The sequence below is a fragment of the Canis lupus genome, chromosome 2 (genome assembly GCF_011100685.1).
Source record: "Canis lupus familiaris isolate Mischka breed German Shepherd chromosome 2, alternate assembly UU_Cfam_GSD_1.0, whole genome shotgun sequence".
NCBI classification, from domain to species: Eukaryota; Metazoa; Chordata; class Mammalia; order Carnivora; family Canidae; genus Canis; species Canis lupus.
Genome location: NC_049223.1, coordinates 45,380,795 through 45,393,490, shown reverse-complemented (window position 1 = coordinate 45,393,490; position 12,696 = coordinate 45,380,795). Strand labels below are relative to the sequence as shown.

At 39.6% G+C, this 12,696-nt stretch overlaps 1 protein-coding gene and 1 long non-coding RNA gene across 18 annotated transcripts in view; one reads left to right on the top strand and one right to left on the bottom strand.

Moving 5' to 3' along the window:
- Window positions 1-12,696, top strand: part of PDE4D (phosphodiesterase 4D) — a 1,400,346-nt gene that overhangs the window by 1,038,163 nt on the left and 349,487 nt on the right. Inside the window, exon 1 of one of the 17 annotated variants that reach the window (XM_038530661.1) lies at window positions 11,321-11,618. The exons of 15 other annotated variants lie outside the window; for them this stretch is intronic. In XM_038530661.1, coding sequence (XP_038386589.1) covers window positions 11,530-11,618 — 89 coding nt within the window. In that variant the 5' untranslated portion in view covers window positions 11,321-11,529. Of the gene's footprint in view, window positions 1-11,320; window positions 11,619-11,970; window positions 12,134-12,696 lie in introns of those variants that run through there. One more of the 17 variants, XM_038530665.1, reaches the window with a different exon arrangement.
- The window catches only part of LOC111094481, a 67,879-nt gene continuing 65,673 nt past the window's right edge, over window positions 10,491-12,696 (bottom strand). Inside the window, exon 4 of the long non-coding RNA XR_005355567.1 lies at window positions 10,491-10,752. This is a non-coding gene — a long non-coding RNA (uncharacterized LOC111094481). The remainder of the gene's footprint in view (window positions 10,753-12,696) is intronic.

Sequence of the window (12,696 nt, the reverse complement as noted above, 5' to 3'; positions counted from 1 at the left end):
GTAGCGTGGCAGGATACAAAATCAATGCCCAGAAATCAGTGGCATTTCTATACACTAACAATGAGACTGAAGAAAGAGAAATTAAGGAGTCAATCCCATTTACAATTGCACCCAAAAGCATAAGATACCTAGGAATAAACCTAACCAAAGATGTAAAGGATCTATACCTTAAAAACTATAGAACACTTCTGAAAGAAATTGAGGAAGACACAAAGAGATGGAAAAATATTCCATGCTCATGGATTGGCAGAATTAATATTGTGAAAATGTCAATGTTACCCAGGGCAATATACACGTTTAATGCAATCCCTATCAAAATACCATGGACTTTCTTCAGAGAGTTAGAACACATTATTTTAAGATTTGTGTGGAATCAGAAAAGACCCCGAATAGCCAGGGGAATTTTAAAAAAGAAAACCCTATCTGGGAGCATCACAATGCCAGATTTCAGGTTGTACTACAAAGCTGTGGTCATCAAGACAGTGTGGTACTGGCACAAAAACAGACACATAGATCAGTGGAACAGAATAGAGAATCCAGAAGTGGACCCTGAACTTTATGGGCAACTAATATTCGATAAAGGAGGAAAGACTATCCATTGGAAGAAAGACAGTCTCTTCAATAAATGGTGCTGGGAAAATTGGACATCCACATGCAGAAGAATGAAACTAGACCACTCTCCTTCACCATACACAAAGATAAACTCAAAATGGATGAAAGATCTAAATGTGAGACAAGATTCCATCAAAATCCTAGAGAAGAACACAGGCAACACCCTTTTTGAACTCGGCCATAGTAACTTCTTGCAAGATACATCCACGAAGACAAAAGAAACAAAAGCAAAAATGAACTATTGGGACTTCATCAAGATAAGAAGCTTTTGCACAGCAAAGGATACAGTCAACAAAACTCAAAGACAACCTACAGAATGGGAGAAGATATTTGCAAATGACATATCAGATAAAGGGCTAGTTTCCAAGATCTATAAAGAACTTATTAAACTCAACACCAAAGAAACAAACAATCCAATCATGAAATGGGCAAAAGACATGAACAGAAATCTCACAGAGGAAGACATAGACATGGCCAACATGCATATGAGAAAATGCTCTGTATCACTTGCCATCAGGGAAATACAAATCAAAACTACAATGAGATACCACCTCACACCAGTGAGAATGGGGAAAATTAACAAGGCAGGAAACAACAAATGTTGGAGAGGATGCGGAGAAAAGGGAACCCTCTTACACTGTTGGTGGGAATGTGAACTGGTGCAGCCACTCTGGAAAACTGTGTGGAGGTTCCTCAAACAGTTAAAAATATACCTGCCCTACGACCCAGCAATTGCACTGTTGGGGATTTACCCCAAAGATACAAATGCAATGAAACGCCAGGACACCTGCACCCCGATGTTTCTAGCAGCAATGGCCACGATAGCCAAACTGTGGAAGGAGCCTCGGTGTCCAACGAAAGATGAATGGATAAAGAAGATGTGGTTTATGTATACAATGGAATATTACTCAGCTATTAGAAATGACAAATACCCACCATTTGCTTCAACGTGGATGGAACTGGAGGGTATTATGCTGAGTGAAGTAAGTCAGTCGGAGAAGGACAAACATTATATGTTCTCATTTGTGTGGGGAATATAAATAATAGTGAAAGGGAAAATAACGGAAGGGAGAAGAAATGTGTGGGAAATATCAGAAAGGGAGACAGAACGTAAAGACTGCTAACTCTGGGAAACGAACTAGGGGTGGTAGAAGGGGAGGAGGGCGGGGGGTGGGAGTGAATGGGTGACGGGCACTGGGTGTTATTCTGTATGTTAGTAAATTGAACACCAATAAAAAAAAAAAAAAAAAACCCATGGCTATGGTTTTGTTTCTTTGACTGCAGTTTATTTTATTTCAAATGTAAATTCAGTCCCTTAAGAGTTACATACTTATATATCAAACTAATATAGGTACAATTCAAGTCAGCATTTGAATAAGAATTTGCTATAGATTATTTTACTTGATATCCTCTGACCAATGAAATAAAACTGTGCTTTCTCCAATTTACATTTTTTTAAAGATTTTTTAAAAAATTTATTCATGAGAGACAGAGAGAGAGAGAGAGAGAGAGAGAGAGAGAAGCAGAGACACAGGCAGAGGGAGAAGCAGGCTCCATGCTGGGAAAGCCCAACTTGGGACTCCATCTCCGGTCTCCAGGATCAGGCCCTGGGCTGAAGGCTGTGCTAAACCACTGAGCCACCCGGGCTGCCTTCCAATTTTACATTTTAAAGGCAGTGCATTTAATAGAGGAAGTCCCTGATTTAACAATGGCTTATTTTTGTGTGGAGGGAATGGGGTAACTGGGTGATGGACTTTAAGGAGGGCATGGGGTGTAATGAGCACTGGGTGTTATATAAGACTCATGAATCACTAACCTCTACCTCTGAAACCAATAATACATAATGTGTTATTTAATTGAATTTAAATTTTAGGAAAAAGAAACAAAAAAGAAATGGCTTATTTTCCAAAATTTAGGGGTAAGCTAAAGTTTCAATCAAAAAATAAAAAAATAAATAAAGTTTCAATCAAGGCTCATGGTTTACCGCTTACCAAATTTGGGAAAGTCACTTAACTCCACTGAACGGATAGAAGTAAAATCAGTGACAGCAGTGGAAGCAAGGGTCAGAATATGTCCTATTATCTTATGAATGCCCTAATTGTATAAATGTCTGTCATAAATTTCTTGGGTGGTCGTGAGGGAGAGCTAAAAAATGGCACCTTAAGTTTTTTGCATCCTGTTAGAAAATAAAACCAAAAAGCATAAATAGTTAGTTGTCTTTCACTGTTACTGAAAAACCCAGATTCCTATTTCAGCCCCTAGTGAATTGCTGCCATTGGTTAGACAGACTGCAAAGTATCTCTGTTTCTCTTGATATGAAACATACAGAGGGTAAAAGAAAGTAGCACAGTGCATTCAGAAACACTGAGGTTGTCCCTTTTCCTCAAGCCTTGCCATCCTCTGCCGGCCGCCTTTCTCTTTGCACCCCAAGACTCAGATTATCACAGCTGAGCTGCCGCAGCCCTGTCCTCAGCCTCGGTCCCGAGGCCTTAGAATTAGGAATCTAAAGAATTTGGGGAAACCACTGTAGGGAGAAGATTCGAGACAGGCAACACTGACTCAGGCACATGTCTCCATCATGTATTAGTTTTGTGATGTGAGCCAAGCTACTTAACCTTTGCGAGCCTCAGGGTTCTTAACCATAAAATGGCAACCATAGAGGCGCCAGGGTGGCACAGTCAATGGAGCGTCAGGGCTCTTGGTTTGGGCGCAGGTCATGATCTCAGGGTCGTGAGATGGAGCCCTGCCTGGGGCTCTGCGCTTAGCGAGGAGTCTGCTTGTGATTCACTCTCACCCTCTCCCTGCTCCAACTCTCTCTAGAATGAATATAGAAATCTTTAAAAAAAAAAAAAAAAGATCACAACAATAATGTCTACCTGAGAGCTGATTAAGATTAAACAAGGTTGGGATCCCTGGGTGGCTCAGCAGTTTGGCACCCACCTTCAGCCCAGGGTGTGATCCTGGAGACCTGGGTCGAGTCCCATGTCAAGCTCCCTGCATGGAGCCTACTTCTCCCTCTGCCTGTGTCTCTGCCTCTCTCTCTCTCTCTCTGTCTATCATGAATAAATAAATAATCTTAAAAACATAAGATTAAGATTAAATGAGGTTATGTAACTATTGTACATATTGCCTGTTCCTTTTGTGAAAATCTGAAACTTCCTCTATGACTCCCCTCTCCACAGAAAGGGAGCTGCCCTCATTCATTCCTTTATCGGTTGTATTCTAGGCCTCTGTTGGCGAAGAGTGTAGGTTTTGTACCTGGAAGACCCCAATCTTAATCTCAGATCCTCTGTTCCTTGGCTGCATGATCATGGGGACGAGTTACCTCAACTCTCTAAGCCTCTTTTTCTTCTGTCATAAAACAGAATAAAAATAGACTATGCTCATAGTACTATGGGGATAATATAAGGTATGTCAAGCTCTTATCACAGAATAAATACCAAATTAGTACTTGGTAACAATCATAGTAAAATAAGGAATTACAAAAGGAGACCCTGAGCTTGAGGTAACATTTGCTTCACAGACTCAGCCATCACAGGAGGAGCGTCAGGGTGAAGAAAGGGGATTTGAGGGTAACAGGAGTGACAGTACCCAGGAATGGGAAAGTTTATGAATGCTGGCTCCAATAAATGGATATCCAGATTTAGCGAGATATTGAACACTGTCATGGAAAAACTTCACAGTGCCAAAGTTGAACACATGAGATTGTTGTTATTTAGAGATTCTTGGTATTTGGGGTCTCTTTCTTTCTCCCCAGAGAGCGATTTAGTTTCTCAGCCTGGTAATTTCATCACTGCTTTCGCTTGTTTGTTAACATAGTTTTAAAAAGCTGAAAAGAGGCCATTTCTGCCCTTATTTGGTGTGTGGTCACCAATGAAAGCAGCATGAATTGGAGTTAGTGTTGCAAATGCTTTTTCAGTTAAATAACCTGTCTGCAGGATCCCTTAAGTTTTCTAAATAAATAAATAAATAAATAAATAAATAAATAAATAAATGGAAATGTTTCTATATTTAGGTGAAGCCCAGGATTTTGAACAATTGTGAAAATTCCATTAGCTAATCTTAGCAGAATTCCTTGCCCCTTAATTATTTATTTATTCACTTATTTATTTTTACTTCTAGTAAACAGAACCAGTAGAGGGGTTTCATCCTGCAAATAAAACATTAAGATTTTGTTAAAGGACTGCCTTGTAAGATATAATGGCTTCATATGCTGTCCTTTTACACTTAGGATGAAAAGATTTCAAATAGATAAAAAAAATTATCACCCATCAAAATTGAAGATTGATACCCCTTTTGCAACTGGTAAAATGGTATTCCTACTTACCGTGTTTATGAGGTGACCCATTTTACAGTAGAGTTTTCAACACTGAAAATGTTTCTAACAGTAAAATAATAATTTTCCTAGCTGATCAGAAAGCTTGACATTGTCAGTAGTAGCGCTTCAAACATTCTGTGGTCTTTTCAAAAAACTGTGATGTAAATTACCCTATTCATCCCTCTCAAAACCTCTTTGCAGTAGTTCTTATTTGGATAAGTGAGGCCCTGAAACTTAGCAAGGTCAAGCAGCAGTGCTCAACGTCATGTCAGGTGGCAAGTTTATGACATGACTGTTGCTGTAATATCCTCTGTATCAGGACTGTTCTGCATATTTGCTCAATGATGCTTCATCAAAAACCAAACCAAACCAAAACAACAACAACAAAAAACCCTAGTCTGAGGACAGACCTATAATTCATATGGTCATAACAATGACAGTGTATTTTTTTTCTGGTTTTATTATTTTATTCATTTATTTGTTGCTACAATTATGGCTTTGTCGGAGGGAACATGCAAGGAAAGAGAAAATAAGTTAAGTCCTACCACAGCAAGATGTTTTGCCCTTATTTGGGAACACAAAAGAATGTAATACAGGTGATGCATCTTCTTGTCAAGGGGCCCTGTGGTTATTGGTTTTTTCATTCATTAAACAAACATCCGTGACTTACTTTCTAGGTCATTTGCTAGGCACTGAGCATCCAGTGGGAAAGCAAACATAGTCGATGTCCTTTAGATGGCCAGGTCCATCAGGGAAGCCAGATATTGAATAAGTAGTGATTACAAATGTGCTGACAGTGACAAAGAAGTGCAGAGTGCTGTGGAGACTTGTCTGGGAAAGCAGGGAAGGCTCTTGGAGGAAGGGGCTTTCAAAATGAAATTCTATAATCTACCTTTCACTTATCAGTTAATACCTAAGGAGAGGTATTTTGTTTTTGTTTTTGTTTTTTCCATCTGCATTTATGAATACAATATTGGAAAAGAAAAATGTTTTCTGACTTTTAAAAACTTCATACAGGGATCCCTGGGTGGCGCAGCGGTTTGGCGCCTGCCTTTGGCCCAGGGCGCGATCCTGGAGACCTGGGATCGAATCCCACGTCGGGCTCCCGGTGCATGGAGCCTGCTTCTCCCTCGGCCTATGTCTCTGCCTCTCTCTCTCTCTCTCTATGACTATCATAAATAAATAAAAATTGAAAAAAAAATATTTTAAAAACTTCATACATAGAAAATGGGGCAATTAAGCAATCATTGACCCCAAAAGACTTTTACATACATTAAAAACATTACTTAGCTTTTTTTTATTTCAAGCGATTAGCTTATATTAATTCCACATTTTAAAACTATTTTGACTCTAAAATATTTCCTGTTGACTACTTAGAAAAATGTCTTAGAACTTTACCAGTCATCCAGTAGATGCTTAATAAACATAAAATGTATTTCCCTTACTGCTCATTTTTTCCTCCCTGACTTCTTTCCTTCAACCCCCATTTACCAAGTATTTAGAAGGAACTCAGTGCTTTTTTGGTTAGAAGGAGTTTTTACCTAATTATCTTCTGAATTGCTAAAAAGAATCCTAACATACTCTAAGGTAGATGGGAACCTTAAGTATATAGCAAAACATTTGGATTCACAATCTAGTTTTATTTATTTTTTATTCTGATATTTAATCATGCCTCTTGTCAGTTGTTTTATTCCATGTCTTAATAATATGAGCTCTTTAACTACATTTTATTTCTGTTTGTGTCCTGAGACATAAATGAATAAAGAATGTCTTTGTAGCAGCTTAAAATACAGAGAATGCTTTCCTAATGCTCTCTAGACTATGGGTCCTATCAGAACTGTTAGCATTCTGGTAGTGTTACAACTTATAATTGTCTTCCATTTTACAACACAGAAAAAATGACCTCTAAATCAAGTAGGCACAAGTAAGGTTTAGAATGACTATTTGGAAGCAAATTAAGAAAAAGGTTAGCGTTATTTTGCAGCATTTACATTTAAAGTAATGATCAATAGCTAAGGGGTGCCTGGGTGGCTCAGTCAGTTAAACCACTGACTCTTGATTTCAGCTCAGGTCATGATCTCATCATGAGACAGAGCCTGAGTTGGGCTCCATGCTAAGTGGGGAGTCTGCTTGAGAATCTATCTTCCTCTCCTTCTGCCCCTACCCTGCTTGCTCTCTCTCTTTCTCTCTCTCTCTCTCTCAAATAAATAAATATATCTTTAAATAAAATAATTGATGGGCACCTGGGTTGCTCAGTTGGTTAAGCATCTGCCTTCAGCTCAGTTCATGATCTTGGAGAGTCCCAGGATCAAGCCCCGCACTGAGCTCCCTGCTCAGTGGAGAGCCTGCTTTTCCCTTTCCTTCTGCCTCTAACTCTCTCAAATAAATACATAAAATCTTTAAAATAATTATAACTGATAATTGATTTTGCTAATGCATGAGTGTAGTAACAACCCCAGTTACTGATACTGTATGAATACTAATTTACAAAGTGTGCAAGTCTGGTTGTTAACTTTCCTTTTGGCACACTCTTTCCCAATTGATCACTGTGAAAATAGAATTCTCACAGTGACACTCCAGAGGCAACCAATAAATGAACATGAAATGTGATTATTTGCTCCCAAATTAACTTCTGCTGCTTTCAAGTCTGTGACCAGCCTCAGTTTCAAAATACAGCTTGGTCCCGGGCCTATCTCTGCCTGTGCGGGTTTCCTGAGGCAGTGTGTTTCACCATAATGCAACTCCACTCATGTAACTCTGTGTTTCTCTAAAGTTCAGCTGACCAACCCCCACCTGTCAGAATAGTGCCTTGGTGTGAGCAAATGTCTATGTGGGGTGTGTTTAAATTCTTCCACTTTTAAATGTGGGACTTTCAGTTTGATTCATAGTAGCAATCTCCTATAAAGGAAATGCTGAATTTCTGTGTCAGACACCAAACCCCAAACTTGCCACTTTTAACATCTGGAATCTTGGAACCAAAATCCCAGAAATATTCAAGAGTCAAAAAGATACCTTATTTAGAGCTGCAGAGCCTAAGATCTACATTATTGGGAGGAGGTGGGCATATTGTTGAGCTTTTAGGAAGGTTAGGAATTATTGGATAACAATTTGGTGGAGGCAAAGTTTAGATTTCAGAATCTGGTTTTCCTGGGGGTGTAAATTTAGTTTCCAACTTGTAGAAGATTTTGTCTCGGGGATGGAACGTCTCTGCCACTGAATCCCATTTCTACTAATATTCTTACGGGTAAATAAATGTTTAACAATGACATGTTAATTGCCTTATTTCCTTTTCTACCCTTTAGTGCATGTGCAGTGAAAGTTATAAACAACTGTTCTTTTTTATTTTTATTTTTTTAAACAACTGTTAAAAACATAAATGGCAGCAAAGGTTCATCCTAGCAAACAACTTACTTAATTTTTATTTTTTGCCAGTTGTCTAAATTCTCATGTCGATGAAGTACTAGCCAGTCCTTCCAAAGAATATTAGCATTTATACTTGAAATCAAGTCTTAATTTTACTTATGATTAATGTCAGAAATAAGTAGCTTATTTCTGCGACCTTGCTGAAGCCTGGTAACCTACGAGGGGATTATGTATAACTGTTCAGGAAAAAATGAAAAGGAGGCAATGAGTAATTATTTAAGGAAGAAATAACAGTAACATTGGAAGATTCTTCTTGTGCCCATATACAATTTCACATTAGGAAAAAAATGACCAGATTATCCATTTCTTTGGTCATAATTTTACATACATTTATGTTTTTAATTTTTTTTTCATTTGAGGGGCAGAGAACCTGAACTGGGGGACAAAAGGAGAGAAACAAGCAGATTCCCCACTAAGCTGGGAACCCGATTCAAGACTTGATCCCAGGACCCTGAGATCAGGACCTGAGCCAATGTCAGACTCTGAACCAACTGAGCCACCCAAGCACCACTTATATTTACATTGTGTTATCCCACTGAAGGATTCTAGTTGTCCAATGTCAAGAATCAAGGGAGAAAAGAAGGAAGAAATACCTTGGCAGTAATGAAAAAGACAGCTTTGCATCTCCTTCATTGTATATTTCTTTTAGAAAAAGTTGGACGTCCTACAGTGTTTTCATTCTGCATTATTATTATGCCCTAATATATTATCAGTCAGATATCAGTTAATATAACATTCTTTTCAACATATAAATTGGAGTGGAGACAAAGACAAATGTTAGCTCAGATGCCTATGATTGGTTCCAGCCTGCTCGGGGTGATAGGGTCCATCTTGCCATGACTAATATAATCAGGATAACAAAGCAAGTCATGTGTTTTTGCTTCCAAAGTCATATGCCTGGACTGCAGCTTTTATTTTCTGGAAACACTGAGGCTATTTCACCTGTAAAATGTAAAATGGCACCAGTTAGAAGGAGAGCTCTGTCCTGTGTGGAAGGTGAAAGGAGTTCATCTTGGCTCATACCACCTCTCTTGCTCTTCTGCCCCTCTGTGTGTCCATCCTCACCCCCCTACCCCCCTCTAATGCCCACTGTCCCCCAACCCCACCTGCTCTCAGGGGCATCTTCCTCCCCACTCCCGGTTCTCCTATACTGTCTGACTTCAGTTTCAGATGAAGCCATGTGACTAAACACCCAAGTTGTTCGGCAACTTGCTAACTCTGCAAGGAATGTTTGCATTTTCTCAGAGCTGTCCTGACATGGAAATCAAGTAGTATAAAAGCATGAAATGATAATAGTGGAATTTCATCCGCCAAGAAGGGCAGACTCATAGGTGTAGACACAGGTACTTTCCTGATCTTTCTCAAAGAATACCTGAAAGGTGGCCTCCAATTTTGTTCTTGTGAAATATGGATCTGGGTACAAGAGCAGAAATGTGTGATTTACAAAGCCTTCAAATATTGCTGGTTGCTTCAGAGGGAACCTGTTTGTTTGTGAACTCTTGGCTCCTCTGAGTTTGCTGCTGTGTAGAGCCTCACTCACCCACTCTTGGCGCCCATCAGTCAGATAACAAAGAGGTGAAACCATAAAAATGTTTTCTATTACTCATTCACGGAGCCGATATGGGACCTGGCCCATTCTACAGAACCCCTGGTATGCCAGATGCCACTGGGAAAAGAAGTGCCCTGGTTACTTCCTTGAGTTTTTACAGAAATTACATGAATATTTTGAACCCCTCAAGTATAGGAGGGATAGAAGGAGTGGTGTGGGTCTCAAAATTTGGCAGATAAGAGTAACCATCAGTAAACTCAACTGTTGGCCAATTTTGTCCAGTTCAGAGTGGGTTAAATTGACTCTCAGCCCTCCAAGCCTCTCTAATCTTATCCAGGAGAAGTGCAGTTCTGCCTCGGTTTACAGTTGAGGTCACCCGTGGGGCAGTGTTTGGACAGGGACTGATGGAATTATACTGCACTGTTAACATTAAATACCACTCCCTGGTGAGGACTCATGACGGCATTGGGGTCCTTTGACTCTTGCGTACAATATCTTGAAATATATGCCTCCCTGAAATGTGCTGGACTCATAAAACATGCAAAGGGCTCTCTTTGGCTTTCATCATTTATTTGATTTGGAAGAAAGTTGTTTTAAGGGATTTATCAGAGAGTGAAGAATGTTTCTAGGGAACAGAAAATGAACAAGAAAATTGATCTCTGTTGTCAAAGTCATGCATGATAATTCACTCTCCAAGGTGACGCGCCATCTCCTTGAGGGGAAAGCTGCCAAAAGCTTTGAAAGTGATCTGCCTGTTTTCTTCTCACGCTGACTTGCAGGGAGGCGCTGGTATTTCAAGACCATTAAATCCTTGTGGAAGGTTTGCGAATAATGATGCCCATTCCTGTATCTAAGAGAAATTAGAGTAAGGAAAATTGTATTTGGCAGCTAGTTGTGTGAAACATAGCAATCTTTGTTGAATTTCCCCATTGTAAATATGTAATTACTTGTTTTTTTTTAACAAAGGCTATTTACCTTTTTTTTTTTTTTTTAAGATTTTATTTATTTATTCATGAGAGGCACAGAGAGAGAGGCAGAGACACAGGCAGAGGGAGAAGCAGGCTCCATGCAGGGAGCCCGATGTGGGACTCTATCCCGGGTCTCCAGGATCATGACCTGAGCAGAAGCAGACGCTCAACCACTGAGCCACCCAGGTGCCCCATATTTACCTTTTTGTTGTTGTTGTTTAAACTTCACACTTGATGTACAGGTTCACCCACATTCAATCATACTTTGCATGCTGTGTGGGTGGGGGGGCAGGGGTGTATGGATTGGTGTGTGTTGTGCTTTTCAGGAGTGGCATGTGACTATGCTGTTTAATCCAGACTATATTTAAAAACAAATTTGTGAGAAAGTGTTTCTTGTGTTATTAATGAGATAAGGTCTGAGTGAAGCAAGCTCTGTCGCAAAGGGCAAGTGCCACGCAGCAGGAAGTCCTGGCCATCCCTTCCACCCCTGCCTCAGCCTGCTTGCCTGCCACCTCCTTGTCAGCACATACCACCACACAGAGGAAATGCCCTCACTCAGCCACAAGTGTCTCCTGCTCAGCGCGGGGCCCTACAGCCCTGGGGCCCTGCACCAACTCTGACTTTCTGCGGTTTCCAGCAACCTGGCACCCTCCTTACAAATGGCTTTTCTTTGGGATCCTCAGAGATTCACAGTGTCAGGACCATCTCCCAGAGCCAAGACAAGATTGCGTTTCTCAAAGTCCTACAGGTATCAGTCTTTACTCTTTGTAGCGAGGAAGAATGATTTTCAGTCAGTCTCTGTAGCCTTGGCACCCACCCCACCTCCCCCACCGCAATATGCTTTTGCCCTGTGTTGATCTGTTTAACAACTAACATGCATTATGCTGGCGGTATCTGAAATATGAGTGACAAAAACATGAATCTTAAAAGAGGGCTATTTGGGAACCTGAGCAGTAGCAGGAAGTTGACAAACTGTAAAAGCTGATTTTGAGAGTTAAGTGGTGAACTTAAAAAAAAAAAAAAAAAACCAGCCTTCCCCTTACTGGCATCTGGAAAATAAGGGTATTAGCATACCGAATGGAGTTAGAATAGCCAACGTTGGTCATGCTAACTTCCAGTTAACCCCTTAAACATCAGGAAAGGGGTCTTGCTGGATTTTAAACAGGCAATCAAGCAACAACGAGGAAATACTACTATCTTGTTTATAAGGGTTTCCGGGCACATTCACGTGGAAAACTAGCAACTATCTCTGTGATCTAGATGGTAAGTCGGCATTTTAATCTTGTCCAGGAGAATGAGATACCATAAAGTCAAAACTGATGTTTTCGTTAATCTTTCATTCCTGAAGATTTCTTGTAGAAATTAAATGAAAAATCTAGCCTTCACGATCTCAATAAATTGTCAATGACAACTTTGTTTTACATCTAGGTTAGCTTATTTTAACCAAATAACTAAAAAAAAAGAAAGAAGACAGTGAGAAAGAAATCTTGGATTTCCTTCTTTGCTTGAGAATTCTAGCTATTTACAAGGAAAAGATTGATTCTTCACACTTTTTTGTTATTGTTTCTGATTGGTTAGTCTGTAGCAGTGAAGGCTGTTTCAGGAAAAGCAAATACAGTTGAAAGTGTTTGCAAAATCTTGAGAATATCTTTCTTATTTAGATCGAATGCAAGGTATCTGGAAACTACTAGGCCTATATAATGGTATGTATTAAATTTGTATTAAAATGTGTTCTGATTTACTTGCATAAAAACATTCAAATTTTGGTTTAAAATAATTCATGGTAATTAATTTTTTTAGGCAGTATGGAAGATAGTGCCCTTGAA